Here is a 26241-nt window from a genome sequence, read left to right as displayed (position 1 = left end):
CAAGTCTCCACTCAGAGATCTAAAGATGAGGGGTTCCCCACCCTTCATCCTGGCCAAAGTCACAAAAATAACTCAGGGAAAAGTTCAGAGAAATCAGCAAAAATCCATCACCACTACTGAAAGAACTCAGAACATGCCCCATGGACCATGGTGGCAGCTCTGTTAACTTCTCTGTACCATCGTGGTCACACAAAAAGACCACATTTCTGGTCTTTGTTCTCAGGCATTAACCATATTCTTCCCAAAGTCCATAAACCACTATTGACTGCCTGGTGTGGGCAGCACTCTTGGGGAAGTGCTGTAAGCTTACCACGTGGGGAGGTGAGACAGATTGTGCAAGTTCTGTGCAATAAAACATCTAATTAGCAATGCAAGATGCCATAGAAAGGATTCATAAAGTAGTACATAGCTATTTGTCCAGTAGATAAGAAAGGGATCACTTAAGTTGGAGAGAAAAGGGATGGATTTCTGGGAGAAATGGAATTAGGGCAGGGAAAATTTCAAGGATGCTTCCTTGATGATAAGGATATATGGACAACACAGGTCTTTCCTAAGCAGGCCTTTAATAGACATTTAATGAATGAATAAGTAAAAAGATCCAAGTGTGCAATCCACACTATGGGTATGGTCGTGTGAGCAATACAGAGGCAGAACAGTAAAACACATTAGGCAGGAGATGGGGTTCTATGGGGACACAGTGGAGAAAAAGACTGGGAAAGTAGGTAAGGATCACATTGTGGGAGGTACTGAATACCCTCATCCCAGGGACTTCAGGGAAACACAAAACGTTCTGGAACAGCTTGTAAAATCAAAGAGCTCTGGGCAGGATGCAAAGAGGGGAAATAACAGTTCTGTATCCTACAATTCAGAAATTAATCACACATTGGGGAAAACTTCTCTAAAAGGAAAACTGTTTTCTATCATTTTCTTTTAAAAATCAATGTACATCACTCACAATAAAAGAAATACACATAATGCTTTCTACATAATAGTGGAAGGAATTTGTCCCCAAAGATCTGTTCTTTGTATAAATGATGCCACCACCATTGATGCTTCAATATAAATGAATATTTATGAAATGTAAAATGACTTGGATTAACTTATTCCGATTTCACTCTCTAAATTTAGATTTTTAAATCACGCCAAAATGTAGATTTTGATTACAAAAGCAAGTTGGAGAAAAAAGATGTACTTGACAAGAAAAAGAGAGCAAAATTGGGGAAAAAAAAAACTTGAAATAAGTATGACAAAAGATGACAGAAAGGTGGTCAATTAGACTAAAAACAGCAAGACAGATCATCTTCCAAGTGGAGTTAATTCACAAATGCAGTCACATTACAAGAAGCAAGTTACAAAAGAAGTATTAAGTAAAAAGTCTATGCTTCCATCGACTCTCATCTCATTACACAGCCCCCTCCCTAACTATTAATTTCTTAGCTATCCTTTCAAAGTTTCTCTAGACATATTATTTTCCCTTCTGTTCACAGAAAAATTAGAATACTCTCTATATACACACTGTTAAGACCTTGCTTTTTTCACTTAACGCTACATCTTGGCAATCCCTCCATACCCATTCATACAGATGTTCCACATTCTTTTTTACAGCTGCGTATCCATTGTGACAATGAACCATAATTTATTTAACTAGCCACTATTGATAGGCATCTGGGTTGTTTCCAGTCCTGTGCTACTGCAAACAAAGCTGCAGTGAATAACCTGGTACAGTCATCATTTGGCATGCATGGAAGTTACGTTCAGAGGATAAATTCCCAGAAATTGAATTCCTGGGTCAAAAGGTATATGTATGTAAATTTCATAGATACAACCAAACTGCCTTCCATAAGAGTTGAGCCAATTTATACTCTTGCCAGCAATGTATGAGTGTCTTTTTCCTTAAAAATTTACCAACACAGTGTATCGTCAAAGTTCTGGATTTTTCCCAATCTGAAAAATGAAAATGATATTTGCATTCTCATTATAAGTGAAGCTGAGCATCTTTTTATATGCTTAAGAGTCAACTGTACTTTTCTGTAAAAGGTCTGTTCATAACCTGATGTCTATCTTTCTAATGGATGTTGGTGTTTTTCTTATTTCTAGAAGCTTCTTATATAACTAAAAAGATTGGTCCTTCATCTATGATATGAATTGCAACTATTTACCATAGCTTGTCTTTTGGCTTTGCTTATGGTGATTTTTGCCATGCAGAAGATTTTACTGTGATATCATCTAATTTATCAGTCTTTTACGTTTTCTGATTTCCAAGTCATGGTTAGGTCATGGCTTTCCTCACACCCGGATTATAAAAACATTCTATTCTCATACTTTGTTTCATTTTTTACAATTATCTAAATGGAAAAAGAGTATAGGAGTTAAGGCCAGAAACTCTATAGCCAAACTGATAGGTTCATACCCCAGCTCCACTACTTATTAGCAATGTACGTTGTTTAAACTGCCTAACATCTATGGGTCTCAGTTTCCACATCTATCAGTGGTGATAATAGTTACTACTTCTTTGGGTTACTGTGAGGATTAAATGTATTAGTAAATTACTACAATGCCTGGTATATAAGACACTTAACAAGTGTGAGCTATTATGTATCTGGAATTTATTCCATCAAACATTAAAATTTATCCCGTCTTACAGTGTAGAGAGCCAACCTTTTTTTCCATATGGCTACCCAGTTGTCCCAACATCATTTATTGAATATTTCCCCTTTTCCCCACTGACTTGAGATACCACCTTTATCAAATGCTACATTCCCTTATGTATTTAAGAACTTCTGATCTTTTTTCCTTTTTTGTACTTCTCGAATTGCTTTGTCTGACCACATTGGCTGTACCTACAATGTAAAATAATAACCAATCACTCAAAGTAGGCCAGTTCACGTTATAATCCAATTTAGGTAGCCTGGGAGACATAAAACAATAAAAAGTTTAAAGGTTTGAATCTTACCTTCTTACAAAGTATAAATCAACGACTAGATCACACTTAATAAAAAGGTGGAAGTTTCCTTAATACAAAAAAGGTATGATTTATTTTTAAAGGTGGGATTAAAACTAAGATAACACCAAAAAAATTGCTAACAGTGCACACCTGGTAAAAGGTACTAGGCTGTGCTCACTCCTCGTCTTGGTCTGAACAACAGTGGAAATCTCAATATTTCTTCATTAAGCCTAAAGTGGGCTTTTGGGTTGAAATAGATGCATTATCATGTTAAGGAAATAGCAATTTATTCCTACTCTGGAATTATCTGCTCTTTAAATATTCGGTAGGTACTCTTGGTGAAACTGGACATAACGCTTTGGGAGGAGATAACTCTTTAATAGCTTTATTTCTTCTATAAAAATCAACCTGCTTAAATTTTCTACCTGTTCTCGGGTCAATCAGGATTAATTATATTTTCCTAAAAATTATCACTTTCATCAAAGTTTTAAAATTTATTTTCAAAGAGTTCAGGTAGTCTCCTATTATTCTTCCAATTATCTGTTTTTACGATCTCAAGTCTTATTTTGTATATTTGTACTTTCTTATTTTTCTTGAGAAAACAGTTTATAAATGTTATTGGTGTACTCCAATTTTTTTTCAAAGAGCCATCTTTTGGATTAATACATTGTTCTACTGTTTTTTTCTATTTAAAGTTCTTAAAAAAGGATACCTTCTGTTGGTGCTCTACATCTGTTTTTAACATCTATTAGTGCCCAAAAAAGCACTGTACCAAAAAAATACAATGAACACTAAGAATGTAAACGAAAGAAAGCCAAGATAGAATCGAACTTGTCAGTTATTTTAAACGACAGCTCCAAATCCCAAACACCTGATCCCACTGATACTCTATAAGGTAAGATTCATTCCCAAACACAGATTAGCAATGTTTCCAATATGCAAAAACAAGTTCTACATAAAAGTTGGGCTTTGTGTTAGTCCATTCTCACACTGCCATAAAGAACTATCTGAGACTGGGTTACTTATAAAGAAAAGAGGTTTAATTGGCTCACAGTTTCACAGGCTGTACAGAAAGCATGACCAGGGAGGCCTCAGGAAACTTACAATCATGGCAGAAGGGGAAGCCGGCACCTCTTCACACAAGGCAGCAGGAGAAAGAAAGAGCGTGCAAAGGGGGAAGCTACACACTTTTAAATAATCAGATCTCGTGAGAACTCATTCACCTTCACGAGAACAGCAAGGGGAAAGTCCACTCCCCATGTTTCAATCACCTCCCACCAGGCCCCTCCTCCAACACGTGGGAATTATAACTCGAAATGAGATTTAGGTGAGGACACAGAATCAAACCATATTGGACTTTTACAATAATTATAATAATTCACCAGAAATAAGATCAGTTCTGACTGCAAGGAACCCACATCTTAACAAAATGGAAGGCACTCTGAGGTTTTAATTACGAGCCTTCTACCTGCAGCCTATTTTGAACGATATTAATACCAATACAGTTCAACAAGAATGAATTCCCCTTGTCCCTCAGTCCCAAGTTCTCAGAGTATTGCTTGGTGGTCAAGCACTGAAGCAGAATGAGACCATCTCCACATATAGGGCAGACACACTGCTGTGTGCCCTACCAGCCAGCCAGCGCTGCCCAGACGCCCCCTAACCTGAACAGAGAAGGCTGCAAATGAGGCGGTCCAGGGCAGGTTCAGTTTTCACCACTCACCCAAGTAGGCCTGTTCATGTTTTGATCCATTTTAGGTAGCCTGGGATAAATTAGACATTGAAAAAGTTTGCAGGTTTGACTCCTTCTCACAAGGTGGAAAACTTGGCCACAGTTTGTAAAAGGGTGGAATTGTCCTTAAGAATATAAAAATGGTAGGATGAATGCTAAGATGATAATCCTTAACACCACAAGTATTTGGTAATGGTACACACCTGATACTAGGCTGATCTAAAGGCACTAAAGAAACAGGCCTTCTGAAGTCAAAAGGTGATGCTTTTGTCACGCAACTTTTGAGAGTCAGGGTACAAATAACAACAGACATAGATGGAGGCAATGTGGACAAGGGAGGAGTTGTTAAACAGGATGCAGGTTGCAGTGGAGGTGAATTCAGAACAATACTAAATCCTTAAGTTTCAAGTTTACAGCCACTGAAACCCACTGAAGAGATAACACTGCCCATTTCTGGAGCCAGTCAGGGCTTTCAGCAACCTGTCAAGGCTCAGGAGTGGAGACTGGAACGTTCACAATCTAAATTTCACACACTTTTTGTGGAAAAAGTTACAACAGATGAACAATAAGGACATATGCACTGTAGGCTTGGCCCTACACCAAAAAAAAAAAAAAAAAAGTTTGCTGGCCCAGATACAGAGATGTGTCGGTGTACCAAAAACACTCACAGCTATATGAAGACAGCGGAGCCTGGAAAGGAACCAGGTCCTGAGGTTTTGCAGTTAAAAGTTATGATGGGGATATGAAAAAAGTTGTTGCCTCATTTCTGAAATGTTTGCTAATCTTTTACCAAAAATGTCATTTACATATTGGGAAACTGGGAAGGCTTTGCTTAAGATAAAGTCAAAGTAAATTTTGGTCCATCTTGACCTTGAACCAGTTTGGAAATCTGAACAAGAGTTTTTTGATTATTTGGTTTTTTTGGTGTATGGGAGGCATAGCAAAGATACGGTAGTGTGTGAACGGCAAGTATAGCACAAGCTGAGGAAGTTTCACATTTGAAAAGTATTGCCCTTAAACATGCACTTATAAATACCTGCCCGTAAAAGAATGAAAAATTTTTAAGATACATTTATAAGGTTTAGATAATCTGGTTATATTTTATATATATAAGTATAGATGTTTACTAATCTAGATTTGTTTCAAAACCCAATCTCTACATTTGAATCAAAAATAAATTTTTACTGCTGAGTCGGAGGTGAAATGATGGGGAAACCAGGAAACAGAAACTGCTAATTCGATTAATAAGCCAGTCACACAATTTCTAAACTGCCTCTAATCCAAAAAACCTCTACCTTTTCTAATCTCATACCGATTATTCTACGAGATGACAAACTCTCAATATGACCTCCTCCTATCCTCAACAATTCTTGAAGGAAAAGAAAAAGAAACTTCCTAGGAAATGTTTTAAAGGCTGAATTTCTCTGGCATTGAGCCACGTGTAGAAGATTAAACATCACTTAATCCTCCAACAGCTCTAAGGCAGTGGTTTACAAGCTTCAGGGTACATTAGAATCACCTGGAGCGCTTGTTTTAGCGCTTGTTGGGCTCCACCCCCAGGGTCTCCAATTCAGTAATGGGGCAAGGCCACCCCAGGTGATGCTGCTGCTGCTGCTGCTGCTGCTGCTGCTGCAGGTGCAGGCACTTTGAGAAGCGCTGCACTAAATACTAAAGTGTGGCTCTCGTACTGGGAAATTTCTGCTGTCTAAAGCAGAAATTGAAAGATTTTGATAACTTTTATAGCAGTTTACCATTACATGGCATCGAAGCACGTGAACATTTTTCTAGTATTTCACTCTTATTGTATTTTCCCAAAGTACTGGTGTGAGAACGACTAGAAAGTTTTCCAAGTTTGAGAAGTATCGCTTTAAGCCGACCCAGCACACGGCAGCTCCTGGCCCCTGGCGACAGCCCGGCCAACCTAGGGCCCGAGGGGGCACTAGGGATGACTCTTGCAGCCCGAACACTGGCCTAAGACGCAGCTCCACACTTAAGGTTTTCATCGTCTCCTCTCATTCCGGCGTTTCCCGAGACAACACTCGCACCAGCCCCGCTGCAAGTGCCCTGGGTCCCGGCGGCCGGCGCAGAGGAGACAAGAAAGGAGGATGCCGGCACAGCGCCGCGGACGCCCGCGAGCAAAGGCAGACCCCAGCGGCACATTTCCTGCCCAAAACTTGGGGCCGCCACGGTATGCACTTCGGGTAAGTGAGACCGACGCACTAGGCTCCTTCGAAGTGCCCAGTTTAGCTCCAGACGATGAGAAGCCAAACAAAGACAAAGGGGCGTCACTAGACCTCAGCGTCGCCCCGGCCACGGCCGGCGCCCCTTCGCGCCTGCGCAGACCCCCGCCCGGCGACCCGCCAGAGGCCAGCCCGCGGCTTCCTTCTGGGCAACGGAGGGCGCGCTGCCGCCGGGCACGGGCGCGCATGCGCAGCATCGCCGCCCGCGCCCTCCGTGTGGCCCGTGCTTACCCGCTACAGGGGTCTGTTCCTTCCGGCCCGGCAAGGCCTCCTGGGGGCTGACGATGTTCGAGGCCGAGTTGCCCATCCTTGGGACGGGAAAGAGACTGTGGAGGAGGAGGAGCTGGCGAGCCCTCCGGGTGGCCGAGAGCATGGGAGGGCGCCAGCCGAGAGGCAGTCGCCGGGGACGGCCCTACCGGCGGCTGAGCCGCCGCCGGAACGGCAGAGAGTGGGGTCCGCGGCCGGAACCGGGGGGCGGCAGGGGCGCGGGCGGGCGCGGGGCGCTGCTGGCGGAGTTGGCGGCCGCCCGTAATCGAGGTTGCCCAAGGCCGGGACCGTACAGGATGTCACCGGGGGCGTGTTCCTTCCCCGGACGGGGGTGTGGCCCGGCGAGTTCCAGAGGTTCTGCTCTCGGGACGAAGTTCTCGGGCAGAGAACTAGTGCACTCCTGTCGCACCAAGTACGTGAAGCGGTAGAGGCCAAAAAGCAGCGCCGAGCCCTTGGGGATGGGGTTTGATTTTAAAGTGCCTCCCCTGTCGCCCCGACCTCGCAGTTCAGCAGTGCCCAGTAAGACAGAAGAGGACCTGCCTTGCAGCCAGCTAGACTGTCCGTTTTTATTGGAGATATTGTCATAACGGTCATCAGAAGGGTTCCTGTTCGTCCAAAGTGAAAACTAAGCACAGTTCTCAAAGTGCGCGGAATAGGGAAGATGAATTCAATATTAAGTTATGTATTTACAAATATATTTAAGCCCATTTTGCAGGGGCCGAAATGCGAGAGCAAGGCACCAACAGCACCATTAAGGCAGTGTAGGTGGACTTAATGGTGGTGGTGTATCGTTCTTGTTTCTCAAATCGTTTGTTTGTTCCTGTGACAAATTCTCAAACTAAATGTAAAGTAGTTGGAGCCAGGTGAGTGACTTGGGAGTTAATCTGTGTGAGATTTTGGTTTAACATATGTTCTGCCAAAATGGGTAGGTCGTCTCAGATAAGGGAAGGAACTTAAGATTAGCACCCAGAGAAAGGAAGCTTTCACCCAGCTTCCTGCATGGATTTAGTTAACACTTTGTTTTCATGTGATCTGGACTGTAAGGAGGGCAGGAGGCTTAGCAGTGCTAAGTTGCAGTGTGTTGCCAGGCATGCAACACTAAAAAGGTTCTAGCTTTGATTTTGTAATTTGTATTTCCCCTGGGCAAAATCATCCCTAAACTGTTTGTTATTGCTATGAGGCTATACCAAGTCGGTTCCACAGGCCTTTTATGAAAACACCCCCAGGAGTCCTTTCTAGGCTTGTGAAGGCCTGGTCACAGTTAACGGTCTGAAAAAATAGTCGTTCTGTCAAAGACAATATTTTGTGTTTTTCAGTTATTTCTTTTTGATACATGCTGATTTTTCTGTGTTTTGTGGTTGATGGTATGCAGTTTCACATGCTAGAAATACTCTGCAACTAAGAGCTGAAGAATGTTTAGTGTGAAGAAATATTTATTTGGCATGATGGCTCATGCCTGTAATCCCAACACTTTGGGAGGCTGAGGCAGGAGGATTGCTGGAGGCCAGGAGTTCGAGACACCATCTTTACTGAAAAAAAAAATGTTTTTAAGTAACTGGGCATGGTGGTGTGGCAGCGCACACCTGTGGTCCCAACTACTTGGGAGGCTGCGGCAGGAGGAACACGGGAGCCAGAGAGGTAGAGGCTGCGGTGAGCTGTGATCACACCACTGTGCTCCAGCCCGGGCAGCAGAGCAAGACCCTGTCTCAAAACAAAAACAAAAACAAAAAAAAACCTGAGACAATTTTGATGTTAAATGAAAAAGTAAAACAAATGCAGTGTGTGTGTGTGTATACATGTAGTATGTATGAAAATGCATGCACTTCCAGTTGCGCACCCACTGAACAACTGGAAAAAAACACAATTTTTTTGTTGTTCAGGATAGTGGGATTCTACTGATTTTCCTTGTCTTTAAACTTTTTTAAGGGTTTTGTGTTGTTACGGCATTCTCAAGTGTTCCAATGGCTGTTACTTTTATAATTAGAAAAGAATAAGCATTTTTAAAGAGCAGATACATCTTATTTCAAAAACAAGTGTTTTTCATTTAGCAGAATAGCTGCAAGCAAAGCTACGTTGAGTTTCTTTGGTTTTCTGAGGAAAGGATTGAACATTTTTGCCTTCAGTCATGCCTTTTTCAGCACCAGGACTTCTTTTCTTCAGACATTCCACCTCATCCAGCAGTTCCCAACCTTTTTGGCACCAGGGACGAGTTTCGTGAAAGACAGTTTTTCCACAGATGGGGACGAGGAGATGGGGGATGGTGTGGGGGTGAAACTGTTCCACCTCAGATCATCAGGCATTAGTGAGCTTCTCTGAAGGTGTGTGCAGCCTAGATCCCTCACATGCACAGTTCACGATAGGGTTTGTCCTCCGATGAGAATCTAATGCTGCTGTTGATCTGACAGCCACATCTAACTTGGGAAGGTGGGAGATGAGGTTTTCTTGCACAGTGATATAGATCCAACGAATATTTGGATAGTTGGCAGTTCTAATAATAAAACAAGAGTGTTTTTTGGACAACTGTGTGACAATCTACTCCTCTGGCCCCTCAAATATCCATGGATACCCTTGTGACACATAGAACACACCCTGTTTGAAGAGAGAAAACCCAAAGTTCTAAGCAGTTACTGCATCCCAGCTCAGCATCCATGATCTAAAGATGTAACAGTCCCTTACAAGTCTGATATAACTCCATTGAGCTACAGAGTAAATTGTTATTTATTCCCCTTTCCCTTCCCCACACAGCCAGTATGCAGTGTTGAAGTAGGGCACGAAAACTAATTTAGAAGAAGAGTGAGGACAAAATAGTAGTTCTTTGTCTAAGCAAATGTGAAGAGAGATTAGACTGCAAAGGTAGTGAAGCAAATTCTTGGTTAGACGCCAGTTCTGTTTTCCAGGAGGAACTCTCATTTGTTGCATCTGAAGGTCTTTAGTAGCATGTGCAGTCTTTACCCACTGGGAGGTTCTTACCCATGATCCATGGTTCCATCTGAAGGGCATGCTGAAGAGTGTGCTCAATGACAGGCTACACATCTTTTTATATCCAGTTTCTTACTGGTGCACTTTGAGGGACTGCGGGTTACTTTAGTAGGGTCAGATAGACACAGGCATTGGCAAGCTAGGCTTAATAGCTTCTTTGTCAATCCAATTTTTAAAAGATACTGAATGGATTTCTTACCTAGTTGTTCCTTGTATAGTTCTTTTACAAATAACCACAGATACAGATCTCAATTAGTCATATTTCTTATGCCTAACTACTCTTCATCTTTTTTTTACGAGACTCTCATATCTCCTGTACCTACTAACTTAATGGCTATACACTTGCAGCCAGCAAAAGCAGCAGGCATGGTTAGGAAGGCAGTGCCCTTAATATGATCCCTACTGCTTGTCTGGCTTCCATTGTCCAGCAGAGAACACTTTGCTGATGGCCTTTGAGAAGTGCCTTGGGTCACAGTTTTATCTTCTGCTATCGGAAGTGTTATAGCTCTTGGCTTTATCAATACTAGAAGGCTTGAAATCACCACTCAGTCAATTTGTATTGCAGACTACAGGCAGAGAACTCCAATCTTAGCATAGCTTTATTTCCTTCCAGCTCTGTTCAACAAAATGAGTGGTTTTTACCTGAGTTCATCTTTCTCAAAGTACTTTGCTAAAGAGACAGGAAGAAGTCAGTGCTTTCTCACCCAGAGATTCACTCCCAACCATTTTCCCTGCTAATACAGATTCAAAGAGCAGGTAGTCTGCCTGCTAAGGTATTGAGTTGACAGTTTTATCAAATATCTTGTGGTAGGAAAAAAAAAAAAGGAGGGGGGTGGTCACCAGCTTTTCACCTATAATACCTGTGCTGCCTGTCAGTTAAATTAATATCACATAATTTAAGTTAATGTCATGGTCTCTACAGAAAATCTGGAGCTAATATTAGTTTAGCAACATTGCAGCTACAAAATCTATATGCAAAAATCGTATTTCTATAAGACAAAAAATGGAAATCAATATTTTAAAAATACTACTTATTTATTATCATCAAAAATATTTAAAATTTGTGTCTGACTAAAGATATGTTAGACCTGCACGTCAAAACTGTAAAACATTGCTATTCGGGAAATGTAAAAGACCTAATTAAATGTGGAGCTAACTATGTTGGTGGATCCAAAGCCTCAGTATTTTTAAATGCCGGTTCTCTCCAAAATGATCTATAGATTCAACAATTGGCAAGCTTATTCTAAAACTCAAGTGCAAATGCAGAGGACCTACTATAGCCAAAAACTGAGAAGTCCAGTTCCAGGCCAAAATCAGGCCTGACCATGGCAATTGCAAAGCTTTGCCTAGCAGACCTTAGAGGGGAAAGCTGCCGTACTCACACCAGATGTAGAGCACAGGCAGTGAACTGCAGTCTCTGAAGGAAGTTGCAGTCAAGGACTCAGGCCTTACCCCAGGCCAGCCATGCTTATAATTTATATCTGCATTTTGAGCCCAGAAACCTCCATTTGGAGGCCTCTGTACTGGGGGTCAGGGTGCAGGAGAGTTGTTAGGACATTTCTCCACTGACTCAGTACTCATAGGTCTTCCCATCCTCCCCTCCTCCACCTCCATAAGACAGCAGGAGGCTTCCTGAGTTCAAGATTTACTATAAAGCTACAATATCCAGGAAAGTGTGGTGTTGACCACAAAAGACACAAATACATTAATGGAGCAAAATAGTCCAAAAAAACAAAACAAAACCTTACACATCCATAGTCAGTTGATTTTCAACCAAGGTGCAAAGGCAGTTCAGTGGCTGCTAAACTTCTCAACTCTTGTTGTTTCTAAACTGCCCAGTCTATGGTAGTCTGTTATAGCAGCCCGATAGACTAAGACAGTAAGAAAGTGAACTGTTACTATGTTTAAGCCACTATGGTTTTGAGTGGCTCAGTGGTTCTTAGACATCAGCATACACCAGAATCACATGGAGGGTTTATTAAACTAGATTGCCCGGCCCCAACCTAGAGTTTCTGATCCAGTAGTTTGAGTTAGCCCTGAAACTTGGCATTTCTGACAAATTCCCAGGTGATGCTAACACTGCTGGTTCAGGCAGCAAACTTTGAGATTTATTGTTCTGGTGGAACCCACACCCAATATCCTGGCCCCCAATAAACATGCCTCTAGAGCCCCAGAATCTGTGATTGATCTCAGCTGCCTTCACCCATTCCAGGTTGCACACTGAATCCAAAACTAAAACTTAGCTCACTGTTAAAGCTATCATTGCTGAATATAAAGAAATTTGGAACATACCAGAAACCATGGGAAGAGCTAGGAAATACAGGATATTCGACAGCATCTGATAGAATCTGTTGGACCCTCAAAATCTAGATTCCAGAACCTAAATAATTTTAAAACTTCTCTTTGCCATAATCTATGATTTTCAGAAATGACAACTAAAACTTTAACATTTTTTAAATCTAAGTCACATTAAGCTCTGATTATTATTATTATTTAGTCATTCCTCTGCATAGACCAAGCATGTTATTGAATCAGATCAAAAGCTGTGGAGAGGGTAAAGCAGAAACGAAAACCCTCACAGGGGAATCTCAACATTTTGAGGGGTAGCAGTGCTCAGCAGTCAGTACACACAGGTGGTGACAAGCAGACTATTTGGAAACCAAAAAATATCAAAGTTGCTGTAGGAGAATGTACAGGAAAACTTTCAAGTGTGTAAGCTGAAAAATGATGATGCAGACATGTAGAGCCTATGCAACATGATGTCTTTGCATATTTAGTACCATTAACAATTTGAAAAGTTAGCATATTACAAGATTTATGTAAAATATATCTCCAAGAGAATGGGTTCTTAATCAAACTTCAAAACTGACCCATCAAAGTCCATAGTGCAAAGCACCAAATACCTGTGGAAGATGCACGTACTCCTGGGAACTAAAACTGAAATAGTTTTAGAGGTTGCAAAGCTGCTGTACTGTGCCAGTGCCCTTTCTTATACATGTACGTATGTGATGATGGCTTGAGTCAGCTGCAGGGCAGGGGGCTCCGTGAGAGGGAACTTTGTAAAGGCAGCTCCTCACTTCAGCTCATTAGCCTCGGTAATAGGCAAGTCTGTTTCCCATTATCATTTGATCGTTCTTGTGATGAATTCAGTGCCAGTTCTTAAAGAACTCTTTTCTGTACATGAAGCTAATGTTTACCTTGGAAATGTTGCAAAATACATAAAGAAAGAAAATATGTTTTGAAAATTAGAAAAAAAGCCCAAGGCCTTTGGAGGTGTCCAGTGAGAGACAGCTCTACACATCCTTCCTGTGTGCCTGATGAGCTTGCCTCAGCTGTCACCAGTGTCCCTGCACTGCGCCCATCAGAGTGCCTGGCACTGCTGACTCCATGCTGCGGCCATTCCCTGGGGTCCAGGGTCCCCCTGCTTTAATCAGACTCCCCCACAGGTAGCCTGGTGCATTTTCTCTCTGAGTCTTCCTGTGAGAAAATAATTTAGGGGCAGGGTTCGGCACTGCACAGACTGGCATAGAGGTAGTAGTAAGTACTTAATTCCTTTTTCACTGTCTTGCCTACTACTAATGACTCCACAGTGCCCCAATCAATAGGCTTTCAGCACCTCCCTGCTGTTAGGTGAGTACCCTGCCTACCTCGGAAGATGGGGCAGTCCTTGACAACCTTCATCACCCTTGTTAGAGAGGGTGTCTCTGTCTCTGTCTTCCTCCGCCCCAGGCTAGATTAGACTCCCGCAACAAATGACTTCCTATCCCCATGAATCTTTCCTTCAGAGCTCTCATCAGAAACATCACTGGGGGGCCAGGCGCTGTGGCTGACACCTGTAATCCCAACACTTTGGGAGGTCAAGGCGGGTGGATCACTAGGTCAAGAGATAGAGACCATCCTGGCCAACGTGGTGAAACCGTGTCTCTACTAAAAATACAAAAATTAGCTGCGTGTGGTGGCAGGAGCCTGTAGTCCCAGCTACTTGAGAGGCTGAGGCAGGAGGATCGCTTGAACCTGGGAGGCAGAGGTTGCAATGAGCCAAGATCGTGCCACTGCACTCCAGCCTGGCAACAGTGAGACTCGGTCTGAAAAAAAAAAAAAAGAAACATCACTGGGGATAATAATAGTAGCACCAACCTCACAGGTTTTTTCTTTTCGTTCTTTTCTTTGCGAGGATTAAATGAGTTAATGTGGGGAAAGTGCCTAGAAAAGCGCCGGACACATTGGAAGCCCTTGGTGCATGTTAGCTAGGATTATAATACACAATTATTCGTGTGATTGTTTGAAATCCATCTCCTCCTCTGGACAGTAAGCTCTATGCGGAAGGAATTTTGTCCATATTTTGCTTATTATTGTATCCCAGTAGTAAGCATTCATTCAGTGCTGGCTGGGTGGGTGCATGAGTCACTGAAGGCCCTAAGTCTTCCTCATCCATTCTCCAGGATGTCCAGTGGCCTCTATGCGAATTGGATTCGTATTCTCTTATTTTGTTATCTAAGTGTTCTCTGGTTAGTATAGGAATTACACTTTATACATACACAAGTTTCAGACATACAGAGACCTCCCCCTCTCCACTCCCACGAAGGACGCAGGTGGAATTGAGTTTTGTAAATACTGTTATTTGTCAGCATTATCTTTTCTAACTACTTACTAAAAATGTGTGATCATGAAACATGGTAATCCAAGTGAATACACTTAACATACTGCCTAATATCAGCTATGATGATGATAATTGTCTTTATTATAAAGACATGACAAGCCAAGAGCACTGGACTTCCATTGGAGGACATAAGAAACATTTGTTCAGTAAATGAACAAATGGTGAGGTGAATGAGTATCCAAGAGTTGACCTGGATTGTAATCTAGTTTTGGATTAACCAGTTCTGTGACCTTTGACAAGTTATTTTCTGTCTGTTTTTCTCTTCTGTGAAATTGAGGCAGCAGCAAGGAAAAAATCAGAAATTCTCTAAATTCCTTGATTCACCAGGTATTTTATTTCATTTAAAGAGACAGAGTCTCACTACATTGCCCAGGCTGGTCTCAAACTCCAGGCCTCAAGCAACCCTCCCGCGTTGGCCTCCCAAAGTGCTGAGGTTACAGATGTGGGCCACCGTGTCTGGCGTGAATCACCAACTTTTTAAGCTGAGAGGGCATTTGGCAGATCTGTCAGTTAATAGGTTGTACATCAACTTCACTCAGAGTCTAAAGGTGTATTGCAAAGTCATCCAGCTTTGATAAATTAGGCTGATTCTTAATGCAGAAAACAATACCGCTAGACACACAGTAGACTCTCAGTAAGCTGGGGGTTGAATGAATGAAGCAGTGAGTGGTATGGGATTATCTCATTTAAAACTGCTTTATGTTGATTCGTTTAAAACTTAATTATCAGATAACTTATTTCACTAATATTTATCAATGATAATTCAATTAACTACCTGCACAAAAATAACTCCATCTGTTAATCATATCTTTCTTGGAGACATGTTTGCCCCCAGAGTACACATACAGTAGACTTTTTTCCTTCAACATGTTACTTTAACAAAATGCAGTTAGTTTAGGGTCTTATTAAGTGTGCGTGCACACGTGTGTGTGTGTGTAAAAGAGAATAGAAAAAGCCTGAAAGAGTATATCCAGGCTCTTAACAGCAGTTATCTCTGATGGTAGAAATATAGATAACTTTCACTTTTTTCTTAATTTTTTTCTTTTATAATAAGCATTTATTTTTCAATTCAGAAAAAAAAATAAAGTTTCATAATTCATTTATGAAATAGCCTGGACTCAGGACATATAAGCCAGTTAATTAAATCTTTTGCTTTCTAATTTTGAAAATAATATAATTCTTTGAGAACACTTTAAGTATAAAGAAGAAAACATCAACAAGCTTCTAGTGTAGTAGATCAGACCTCCTGTCCCACCCCTTCCAGATGTATGGAGGGTTCCCCAAGCTTCCTGCTCATTTCCAGTGATGAGAAGCACAGTCCAGTTTGGTCTGTACTTAGAGACTTCACTCGGGTCTGCCTTAATACTCGACCCTTCCCCACTCCCAGCCCAGCATAGATCCAGCTTCCCTACCAAAAGACACAAATTTTCCTTCTTTCTTCTCCCTGGGATCAAGCTCTTTTAGGATAGGGGCCTGGGAAGGGGGATGGAAGAAATGGAACAGGCTTTTCCTTAACTGGCCCACCAGTGTGCTTCCCTGTGGGTTACTCTGCTGGCTTCTCAGGTTCACAGCCACTGGCATGGGAGCCGTCCACGTGGGGTGTGTGAACACCCAAGCGAGTCTCCCCGTGCATGGCACCTTGACATGGAAGCTCCACCTCCAGGAAACCTCCTCCAGAGGTTCTGCAGCTTCTGCTCCAGAGGCACGGTCCACAGTGTCTGGCTGCTTGAAACCCCTCGCCCCAGGAATCCTGAGTTCATGAGCATTATAGAGGCAAGCTAAATTGAGCTAAGCTACCGTAGCTTCCAGTCCTTTAGTTCCAGGGGAGCTTATACCTGCTCACCTTGCCAAGCAGTGGGACCACTCCTCTTTCGTCTCCATTCTCTTTTTCCCTGCTAAGAAAAGCACAGAGCAGACCTACGGGGTACAGGGTTTCAGTAGAAGTTTCCCCTGGGGAAAAATACTGATTCCTCATTCTTGCAGACCTGCCCCATCTGTGGGCAATTCTAGTTCCTTTGGCTTCGGAGGAGCGGGCAGGCCATTTGAGATTCCAATGCGCCTCCTGCTCCCCAGCCATCAGCCTTTTGCTTATACACACTGGAGAGATTTGACCACTTCTCGATCAACTCTGAGCAGTTAGACCAGAATTGTTTGAAGATCTCTTTTGACTTGGGGTAACTGATGTCTCTCAGCCCTAAGCATTGGGTCCTTTTTGCCCACTTTAGGGAAACAGGTGAAATTTCCCTCAACATAGTTATATAAATATCATATTCAGATTGATGGGCAACAAAAGGAAAGCAAATAACCCAGCTAAGCGTGGTGACTCCTGCCTGTAATGCAGTGATTTGGGAAGCTGAGATGGGAGGATTGCTTGGGGCCAGGAGTTCAAGACCAACCAGGGCAACATAGCAAGATTCCACTTCTAGAAAAAATAAAGTTGGCCAGGCATGGTGGTGCACACCTATAGTCCCAGCTACTCAGGAGGCTGAGGTGGGAGGATTGCTTGAGCCCAGAAATTTGAGGCTACAGTGAGCCATGATTGTGCCAGTACTTACCAGCCTAGGCAACAAAGTGAAACCCTTGTCTAAAAAAAAAAAAAAGAAAAGAACCCAAAATGTCAGCAGTGGTTATCTAATGAGATTGAGAGTAATTTTTATTTTTCCCATTACTTTTTTTACTTTCAAATTTTCTCTTTTGTAAAATTAATTATTTATATATAATAGTTGTATGTATTTTGGGGTTTCATGTGATATTTTAATACTTGTATATAATTTGTAATAATCAAATCAGGGTAATTGGGCTATCACCTCAAACATTTCTATTTGTGTTGAAAATGTTAAAATTATTCTCTTCTATTTTAAAATATATTCTAAAATTTTCTAGAGTGAACATGTAATCATGTTTTTGTTTGTTTATTTTGGTTTTTTTTTTTTTTTTTTTGAGACAGAGTCTTGTTCTGTTGCCCAGACTGAACTGCATTGATCCAATTTCAGCTTATTGCAATCTCTGTCTCCAGGACTCAAGTGATCCTCCCACCTCATCCCCCCAGTACCTGAGACTATAAGTGTGCACCACCATGCCCAGATAATCTTATTTTTTATAGGGATGGGGGTCTTATTATGTTGTCCAAGCTGTTCTCAAACTCCTGGGGTCAAGTGATCCTCCCTGCTCAGCCTCCCAAAGTGCTGGGATTATAGGTGTGAGCCACAGTGCCCAGATGTAAACAGTTGTATTGAACAAAAAATAGTGTAAACATGAGCTGTAGGTTGGTAAAAAGAAAAAGTAATTAGGCTATCTTAACCTGTACAACTTTTTAATTTTAATCTCAAATATTGGGTTACCCCATTAAGCTACATTTTGTCTTCTTTAATTTATTCATGCCCCAAAAAGAAAGAAAAAATTTCTATTTTATCAAAGAAAACTTTCTTTCTACACCTTCAGAAGAAATTAGTGCTTTTAAAAGTTAATCGGCCGGGCGTGGTGGCTCAAGCCTGTAATCCCAGCACTTTGGGAGGCCGAGACGGGCGGATCACGAGGTCAGGAGATCGAGACCATCCTGGCTAACACGGTGAAACCCCATCTCTACTAAAAATACAAAAAAACTAGCCGGGCGAGGTGGCGGGCGCCTGTAGTCCCAGCTACTCAGGAGGCTGAGGCAGGAGAATGGCGTAAACCCGGGAGGCGGAGCTTGCAGTGAGCTGAGATCTGGCCACTGCGCTCCAGTCCGGGTGACAGAGCGAGACTCCGCCTCAAAAAAAAAAAAAAAAAAGTTAATTATCCAATTTTAGGTTATGTTGAAAAGAGGGCTGGTACTCTATTTATTGAGTTTCTTTTCTTAAATTCTCATTAGCAAATAAATATTTTTGAATTGCTAGCTAGTAATTATAAAATGTGTTATGCCCTCCACATTGTGGAGGAAGGTTTTCTGCATTCATTTATACTGACTTCAACTTGTTTTTTTGTTTGTTTGTTTTTGGAGGTGGAGTCTGGCTGTGTAGCCCAGGCTAGACTGCAGTGGCATGATCCCACCTCACTGCAACCTCCACCTTCCGGGATCAAGCAATTCTCCTGCGTCAGCCCCACAAGTAGCTGGGATTACAGGCACGTGCCACCATGCCTGGCTAATTTTTGTATTTTTAGTAGAGATGGGGGTTTCACCATTTCGGTCAGGCTGGTCTCGAACTCCTGACCTCAAGTGATCCACCCGTCTCAGCCTCCCAAAGTGCTGGGCCTACAGGCATGCACTACCATGCCCAGCTGATTTCAATCTTTAATCAGAGGTTTAAAAATGATCTGATATTGAGTATTTGTAAAGGCCTCTTTAGTATATATTTTTTAAAGCAAGCACTACAGCTTGACCTAATTTTTTAATTTACTAAAAAGGCTCAATGTTAACAGAATTCAAAATCAGGATCTCTAAATCATGGCTCTATCTTTGAGCTAGGGGTACCTACCCCTAGTATATGTGTCAAATAAATGAGTGCGTATATCTTTAACTAGGTTTACATTCCACTCTTTACATTCCAAAATAATAAACATAGGCATATTCTAAAAATTTCTCCCAGTACAAAGCATCTAGAGTAAAAAAACAAAAGAGCCGCTTGAATATATCCTCCCAGTGGGGTGTATCCCTCACATCTTTTTCTACATAGGTTTATTTTTAAGTCACCTCATTAAAACTCAAATCTAATCTGATAATTTCGACTCTGGTTTTCATATGTAAATGCCATATAAAATACATTTTGATTCATAAACACTATATAGCTGTTTAGGTTTGCTTTGTTTTATTTCATCTTTTACCCGTTCTGCCTGCAGATATTATGCAGAAATTTTCTAGGTCACAATTATTTTTTCATCAGAACTTCTCCTTGAAATGGTAACCAGCTCCAGTGCACACAAAGAGGAAAGAAGTTCATCTTTACTTCCAGGCTACCATACATTTTTCCATGCTTAGTAAGCTGTGCTTCGTGCTGCGTATGCTTCTGTAAGCCTCTCATAAGGTTTAATTTAACTCAATAAATATTTGTGGAATTGAATTGAATTTCAGTAATTATTCCGTAATCTTAAAGCATGTAGATACTGGAAGGTAGAAGGATAATACACCGTTTAGTGTTTGCACTTTGAAGGTTGCCAAACCTCTACAAGCGCATTGCTGAAGTCAGGTGATACTGATAAGTGGGTTTTGTTAGTTATGTGGGGCTCACCAGAGAGCCGTTTAGTTCCTTTCCAATCACTGCTTTTTTTGGTCCCAGATTTCCAAGCTTAAAACCTCGATTGGAAATAAATTCATTTCCTTAAGCCATCTGGTGGCTTTTACTTGTAACTACAACATCAACTAGTGGCCAATCAGAATTTTCATATATGCCGGATACGCATGGATTCTGTCATTTTCTCAGTGTCTCCTACAAGACGTGTTACGATGAGGTGATACCCAAGTAATATGGAGATATTAGAAATCCAAGAGAAATCTTTATGGTTCTAACCTCAGGGCTACTTTAATATCAAGAGCAACATAGTAAAGGCTGTCAATGATGGGGTAAGAAAAATCACATTAATTTATTACGATTATATAATACAATACTTGTTGAACATCCTTTAACATGCCAGGCAGTGTACCTAATTTTGGGGGCTATAAAAATTAATATGCAAGAGCCCATGTTCTTAAGGAATACCGGCAAAATGATAAATATAACAGGGTAAGTATTATAATAGACCTGTCAAGGTAGCGATGGGGAAACGCTTGAATTTTACCCCAGATTGAAAACCAGAGAATGACCACTAGTTCCTCTTGAGGTTTGCAACATACCCAAAAATAAAGTCAAAATTCATTTTTGGAGTCAGCTCACATGATGATGCAGCTGTAAATGTGGTATGTAAGTCAGTATCCTACCTTCTGCAAAAGCTGGGAATAGTCGCATCTTTGTGTAATGCATAATCCTCAAGGTCATGTTACTCCAAGCTGGATCACAACTGGGGAACCAGGGGCCCCAAGGTCAGTAGATAAGCTCCCAGGTGCCTATCCAACTTAGCCAAATGCCCCCTCCAGCCTGGCTGTTGGAGGAAGTAGGACAGCAAAGAGGATAAAAAGCCTGCTTGCCTGGCTGCACATATGCCCATTCTGCATCTACCAGCACCCTGAATGACAAAGTGTTAGTAGACAAAGAGAAGGAAGAGTACATTCTGTCTTGGAAGGGCAGAGAAGGCTTCTGAGAGGCTGTGGTGTTTGAGCTGAAGGTGAAGAGTAGACAGGAATTCACCGGATAGGTGAGGGCAAGGACATTCCATTTAATGGGGACACATGCAAGTGTAAAGTATAAACAATGCAAGGCTGATTTGGGGACCTGTGGGTAATTCTGCATGTGCAGAAAGGACGTTGTGAATGCAAAGTGGGGGAAGCTACAGCTGAGAAGGTGGGCAAGAGCCCGCTCAGGGTGAGATGTGCATGGCAAGCCCAGGGGTTGGGACTTTTGCCCTGCTGATAATGGGGCCACTGAAGGATTTTAATAGGGCAATGATATAAAATCACTTTATTTTAGGGGAACCATCCTGGAAGCAGGATTGATATCAGGACTGAGCACAATGGTTCCCGTCTGTAATCCCAGCACTTTGGGAGACCGAGGAGGATGGGTCATTGAGGTCAGGAGTTCGAGACCAGCCTGACCAACATGGTGAAACCCTGTCTCTACTAAAAATACAAAAAAAAAAAAAAAATTAGCAGGGCATGGTGGCGCATGCCTGTGATCCCAGCTACTTGGGAGGCCGAGGCACGAGAAATACTTGAACCCGGAAGGCGGAGGTTGAAGTGAGCACTCCAGTCTGGGCAATAGAGTAAGACTCCATCTTAAAAAATAAAACAAAAGAAGTTATCTAGTTGAAAGGATGGACAACAAGAACTAGAAGATGAGTTAGGTGGCTGGTCATATATTCCAGATAAGACATTACAAGGGTTTGCAGATGAAACTAGTGGCAACAAAGATGGAGAAGTGGGCATGGGATTGAGAAATACTGAGCAGGTATGATACACAGGTCTTTGTGACTTGGATATAAAAGCTTATACATACAGAGGAGTTTAGGATAATTCACAGGTTTCTGGCTTATAAAGCTGGGGGCAGGTGTCCCTGAGATTCGCTGAGTGTCTCACTGAGGTAGACCGCAGAGGAGGGAAAGCAGCTAGGAAGCAGCAAACATAATGAATTTGGTTTTGGAAACATTCACATTTGGGTTCCTATGGGGTGGGACTGATATTCCTTAGGCCGCAGGCTGTTCAGGTCTGAAACACAGTGGAGGTCAGGGCAGAAGATGTGAATTTGGGATCCATCCACATCAGTGCTATGGCGGAGGAAGATATCATTCCTGACCAAGATGTTAGGATACCTGCACTCGGAAGCCATGTGTTAAATATACGTCAAATGGATAAATATGCATTCTTATATACACCCAAGAATATACAGATAACCTGGCAGGAGGGCCAGAAAGAAGCCTGCCTCGCATTTTCTGTAGAGCCTGGAAATGAGGTTGGGGTGGGGTGAGTGGAGGCCCAGAGAGGGTAAGGATCTGGTGTCACAAAGATATTATGGATAGTTATAAAAATAAGTATTTTCTGAGTGTGTGTCTAGCTGCATTTATTTCTTATAACTGAAGGTATAGTGTTGTGTCATCCTTGTCCAGAGCTAGCCATCACTCCTTATCTTCAGCCTTGATTGGAGCACAGAGCCCTGGACCCGACCAGCTCAATGGGATGGAGAGTGAAGCGGGGCGAGGGCGCTCGCAGGTACAGAGCTATGAAAAATGTGATATCAGACGGAATGGAAATTCCAATCACAGTCACCCTGGGGAAATATCAACAGTATTCGCCTACTGGAACTCTAAATTAAAAGGCTACCCAATTCTTCTGGGGAGGGGATTGTTTCCCCTTACGTCAGTAAGTCCATTTTCCCCCTCTCCTTTCCTATTATGTTTTAGAAGAAATTCATTCCAGTTAATATGAAAATGAGAAGCCAGAAATTATGAAGGATGCGTGTGGAAGCAGCTCTAATGATTCACTGAGTCTGTCCATTACTCTGGGTATCAACAATACACTTATTTTCCTGTCATTTAAATGCTCAGTATCCATCTGCTCTTGGAACCAATCTGAACACCCTAGCATTATAAAGCATGTACTAATGGAAAGATACTGAGCTCCTTTATTAGTATTAAAAGCTCCATGTCACTTTCATGGAATCGGTAAGGACCATCCTAAAGGACAGTATGACGTCCACACAGGGAGAGTATTCAAATGAACCTTACCCTTGCAGGAAAAAAATCTCAGCCCAGTCAGAAGCCAGCTATGGTTCACTTTTCCTTATTGAGATGTCCAAAAGTAAAAAATAAAGATATTCCTATTTCACCTCATTTCTGCTCAAACATTTTTTGTTGTCTCTACCTAAGCCTAGGTAGTAGGATGAAAGATAGGGATTTCCCAAATGAAACTGAGCGCTTTCTGCACAATATTTTGACATCTAATGAGGTAAGCATTCCTTTGTTAATATGCTTTGTCAAAATTATTTTGGTCCTTCCTCCCTGTTCATTCTTGTTGATAGACTTTTTAGTGAATTTGTCAATTTCCCCCAAAAATCCTTTGGGGTTTTGATTGGAATCGTCTTATAGCTATGTCATAAGCTGGAGAAAACGGACATCTTTAGTCTTCCTATTGGTGAATGTGCTGTGTGTCTGCTTGCTCAAGTCTTTTTTTTCCCTCACCTCAGTGAATTTTAGCATTTTGTTTATGTAGGTCTGCATGTTTCTTAAGTTCACTCTTTGTTACTTTATAACAGCTTGCCGTACTTACAGTGTGTCCAAAAAGTACAAGCCAGAGTGTCATATTTATCAGGACACTCAAGGAATGCAAATTATTCCACTATGGTATTTTGAGAGATAACATGAAACAGAGGAAAATGTAGTCCCCATCTATTGTTATGAAGAAATGGCTCATCTTATAAATTATATTTTGGTTGCTTTATGGAAATACCTACCAAATCACAGTGTGACTGCAGCAAATTTGGATTTTTGGAAGAGCACAGCCTGTCAGATCAATCTAATTTCCTCAAGAGCAGGATAGCTGACTTTTAGATAAAGGCGAAGAATTATATGTGAAATATCTGAAGTTCAGCAAGGTTTTATTCTAATGAATATCATTCTGCCACAAAGAATGGAGTCAACATAGTCTGGTGCTGGCTGCATTGTTGATGGAGAAGTTGCACTTGAAAAGAGGCTGTCTTTTCAACTCTGTGTTTATTTTTATTAAATTAAAAGAAAACCAGCCTTTATGGCAAACACACATCTTACAGGAGAACTCAAGTAGCTTTTTTTTCTAGAGTTGCTGTGAGTCCTAGCAAAGAGTAGTTTAATTCTCTCCATCTTTTAGGTTGGAAAACATTTGCCTGAATTCCCAACCTACAATGGTAGAGACTAGACACAATATTGCTTGAGAACAAAGAAGGAATCATCATTGTATCACTTCATGATCCTCTGAATTCTGCTATTGCTGTTTCTACCTGTTTATTTAACATTTTATTAACACAGGGCAACCAACGCCCAAAGAAGTGATGTGGAAAGGAACAGGGGCCGAGAAGGTTATTAATGGATAAGCATGAAGACCCTCATAACATACTAATCCTCCCTCTAGTTTTAAAAGGTGTGAAGATATAACTGTTGTAGAAAAGAACAGAAACCGATGAGGATGTAGAACAACTGGAATTCTCATACATTGTTGGGAATGCAAAATAGTACAACCGCTTTGGAAAACAGTTTGAAATTATCTTATAAAGTTAAATATACATTTATCATACCACCCAACAATCCCACTGGTGGGTATTTAACCAGGACTGGCTGTATAATTTGTGTGCCCAGTATAAAATGAAAATAAGGGGCTCCTTATTCAACAATTACTGAGAATTTCAAGACAGTCACATTAAACCAAGCACAGGGTCTTTCTGAGTTGAGCCCTGTGTGTAATGCACACATTACACAAGAAGCCAGTCCTATATCTACCCAACAGAAATGATAACATATTCCCACACAAAGATATTTTTTTCACAACAGGACCTCACTCTGTTGCCCAGGCTGTAAAGCACTGCTGCGATCATGGCTCACTGCAGCCTCGACCTCCCTGGGCTCAAGTGATCCTCCCGCCTCAACCTCCTGAGTAACTGGGACAACAGGCACGTACCACAATGACCTGCTAATTTTTGTATTTTTTGTAGAGACAGGGTTTTGACTTGTTGTCCAGGCTGGTCTCAAACTCCTGGGCTCAAGCAATCCTTCCGCCTCGGCCTCGCAAAAGTGCTGGAGTTATAGGCATGAGCCACCATGCCCGGCAACACAAAGATTTTTATGTGAATGCATGATATAGTCCGAATGTTTGTGTCCCCTCAAAATTCATGTATTGAAATCCTAACCCAAAAGGCGATACTATTAGGAGGTGGGGACTTTGGAAGGTGATTAGATCATAAGGATAGGGTTCTCATGAATAGAACTCTTAGAAGAGACCCCAGAGAGATCTCTTACCTCTTCTGCCATGAGAAGTTACAGTCAGAAGACAGCTATCTATGAGGAAGCAGGCTTTCACCAGACACCATGTCTGCTGGCACCTTGATCCTGGACTTTCCAGCCTCTGGAACTGTGAGAAATACGTTTGTTATTTATAAGCCACCCAGTCCATGGTATTTTGTTATAGCAACCTGAACAGACTGATACAGAAATCGGTACTGAGAAATGCAGTACTGTTGTAACAAATTCCTAGAAATGTAGAAGTAGCTTTGTAACTGGGGAATGGATAGAGGCTGGGAGAGTTTTTAGGTACATGCTGGAAAAAGCCCACATTGCCATGAAGAGACCTTTAAATGTGATTTTGGTGAAGGTTTGGAAGAGGAGAGCTGTAGGGAGAGCCTCAATCTTCACAGAGGCACCTGAGTAATCCTAGGCAGAATGTTGGTAGAAATGTGGACACTGAAGTCCATTCTGATGAGATTTGTATTAGTTAGTTTTCATGCTGCTGATAAAGACATACCCAAGACTGGGAATGGGCTCACAGTTCCACGTGGCTAGGGAGGCCTGCCATAATCATGGCAGAAGGCAAAAGGCACTTCTTACATGGTGGTGGCAAGAGAGAGAATCATGTTGGAAGGCAAAAGGCATATTTCTTACATGGCAGCGTAAGAGGGAGATGAGAGCCAAGCAAAATGGGTTTCCCCTTATTTAACCATTAGATTTCATGAGACTTATTCACTACCACAAGAATAGTATGGGAGAAACCACCCCATGATTCAGTTATCTCCCACCAGGTCTCTCCCACAAGACATGGGAGTTATGTGAGTATGATTAAAGATGAGATTTGGGTGGAGACATAGAGCCAAACCATATCAAGGTCTCAGATGGAAAT

The 26241-nt window shown here is 41.8% G+C and overlaps 1 protein-coding gene and 1 long non-coding RNA gene across 3 annotated transcripts in view; one reads left to right on the top strand and one right to left on the bottom strand.

Moving 5' to 3' along the window:
* MSRA (methionine sulfoxide reductase A) overlaps nucleotides 1-8705 on the bottom strand; it is a 369259-nt gene extending 360554 nt beyond the window's left edge. For both annotated transcript variants that reach the window (XM_033176846.1, XM_033176847.1), the window contains exon 1: nucleotides 7148-8705. In XM_033176846.1, the coding sequence (XP_033032737.1) occupies nucleotides 7148-7289 (142 nt within the window). In that variant the 5' untranslated portion in view covers nucleotides 7290-8705. The remainder of the gene's footprint in view (nucleotides 1-7147) is intronic.
* Nucleotides 6185-26241, top strand: part of LOC117063247 — a 91064-nt gene continuing 71007 nt past the window's right edge. Inside the window, exon 1 of the long non-coding RNA XR_004428831.1 lies at nucleotides 6185-6877. This is a non-coding gene — a long non-coding RNA (uncharacterized LOC117063247). The remainder of the gene's footprint in view (nucleotides 6878-26241) is intronic.

Source organism: Trachypithecus francoisi, unplaced genomic scaffold (assembly GCF_009764315.1).
Source record: "Trachypithecus francoisi isolate TF-2019V2 unplaced genomic scaffold, Tfra_2.0 Contig01554, whole genome shotgun sequence".
Lineage (NCBI taxonomy): Eukaryota > Metazoa > Chordata > Mammalia > Primates > Cercopithecidae > Trachypithecus > Trachypithecus francoisi.
This window is presented reverse-complemented; position numbering and strand designations above follow the sequence as displayed.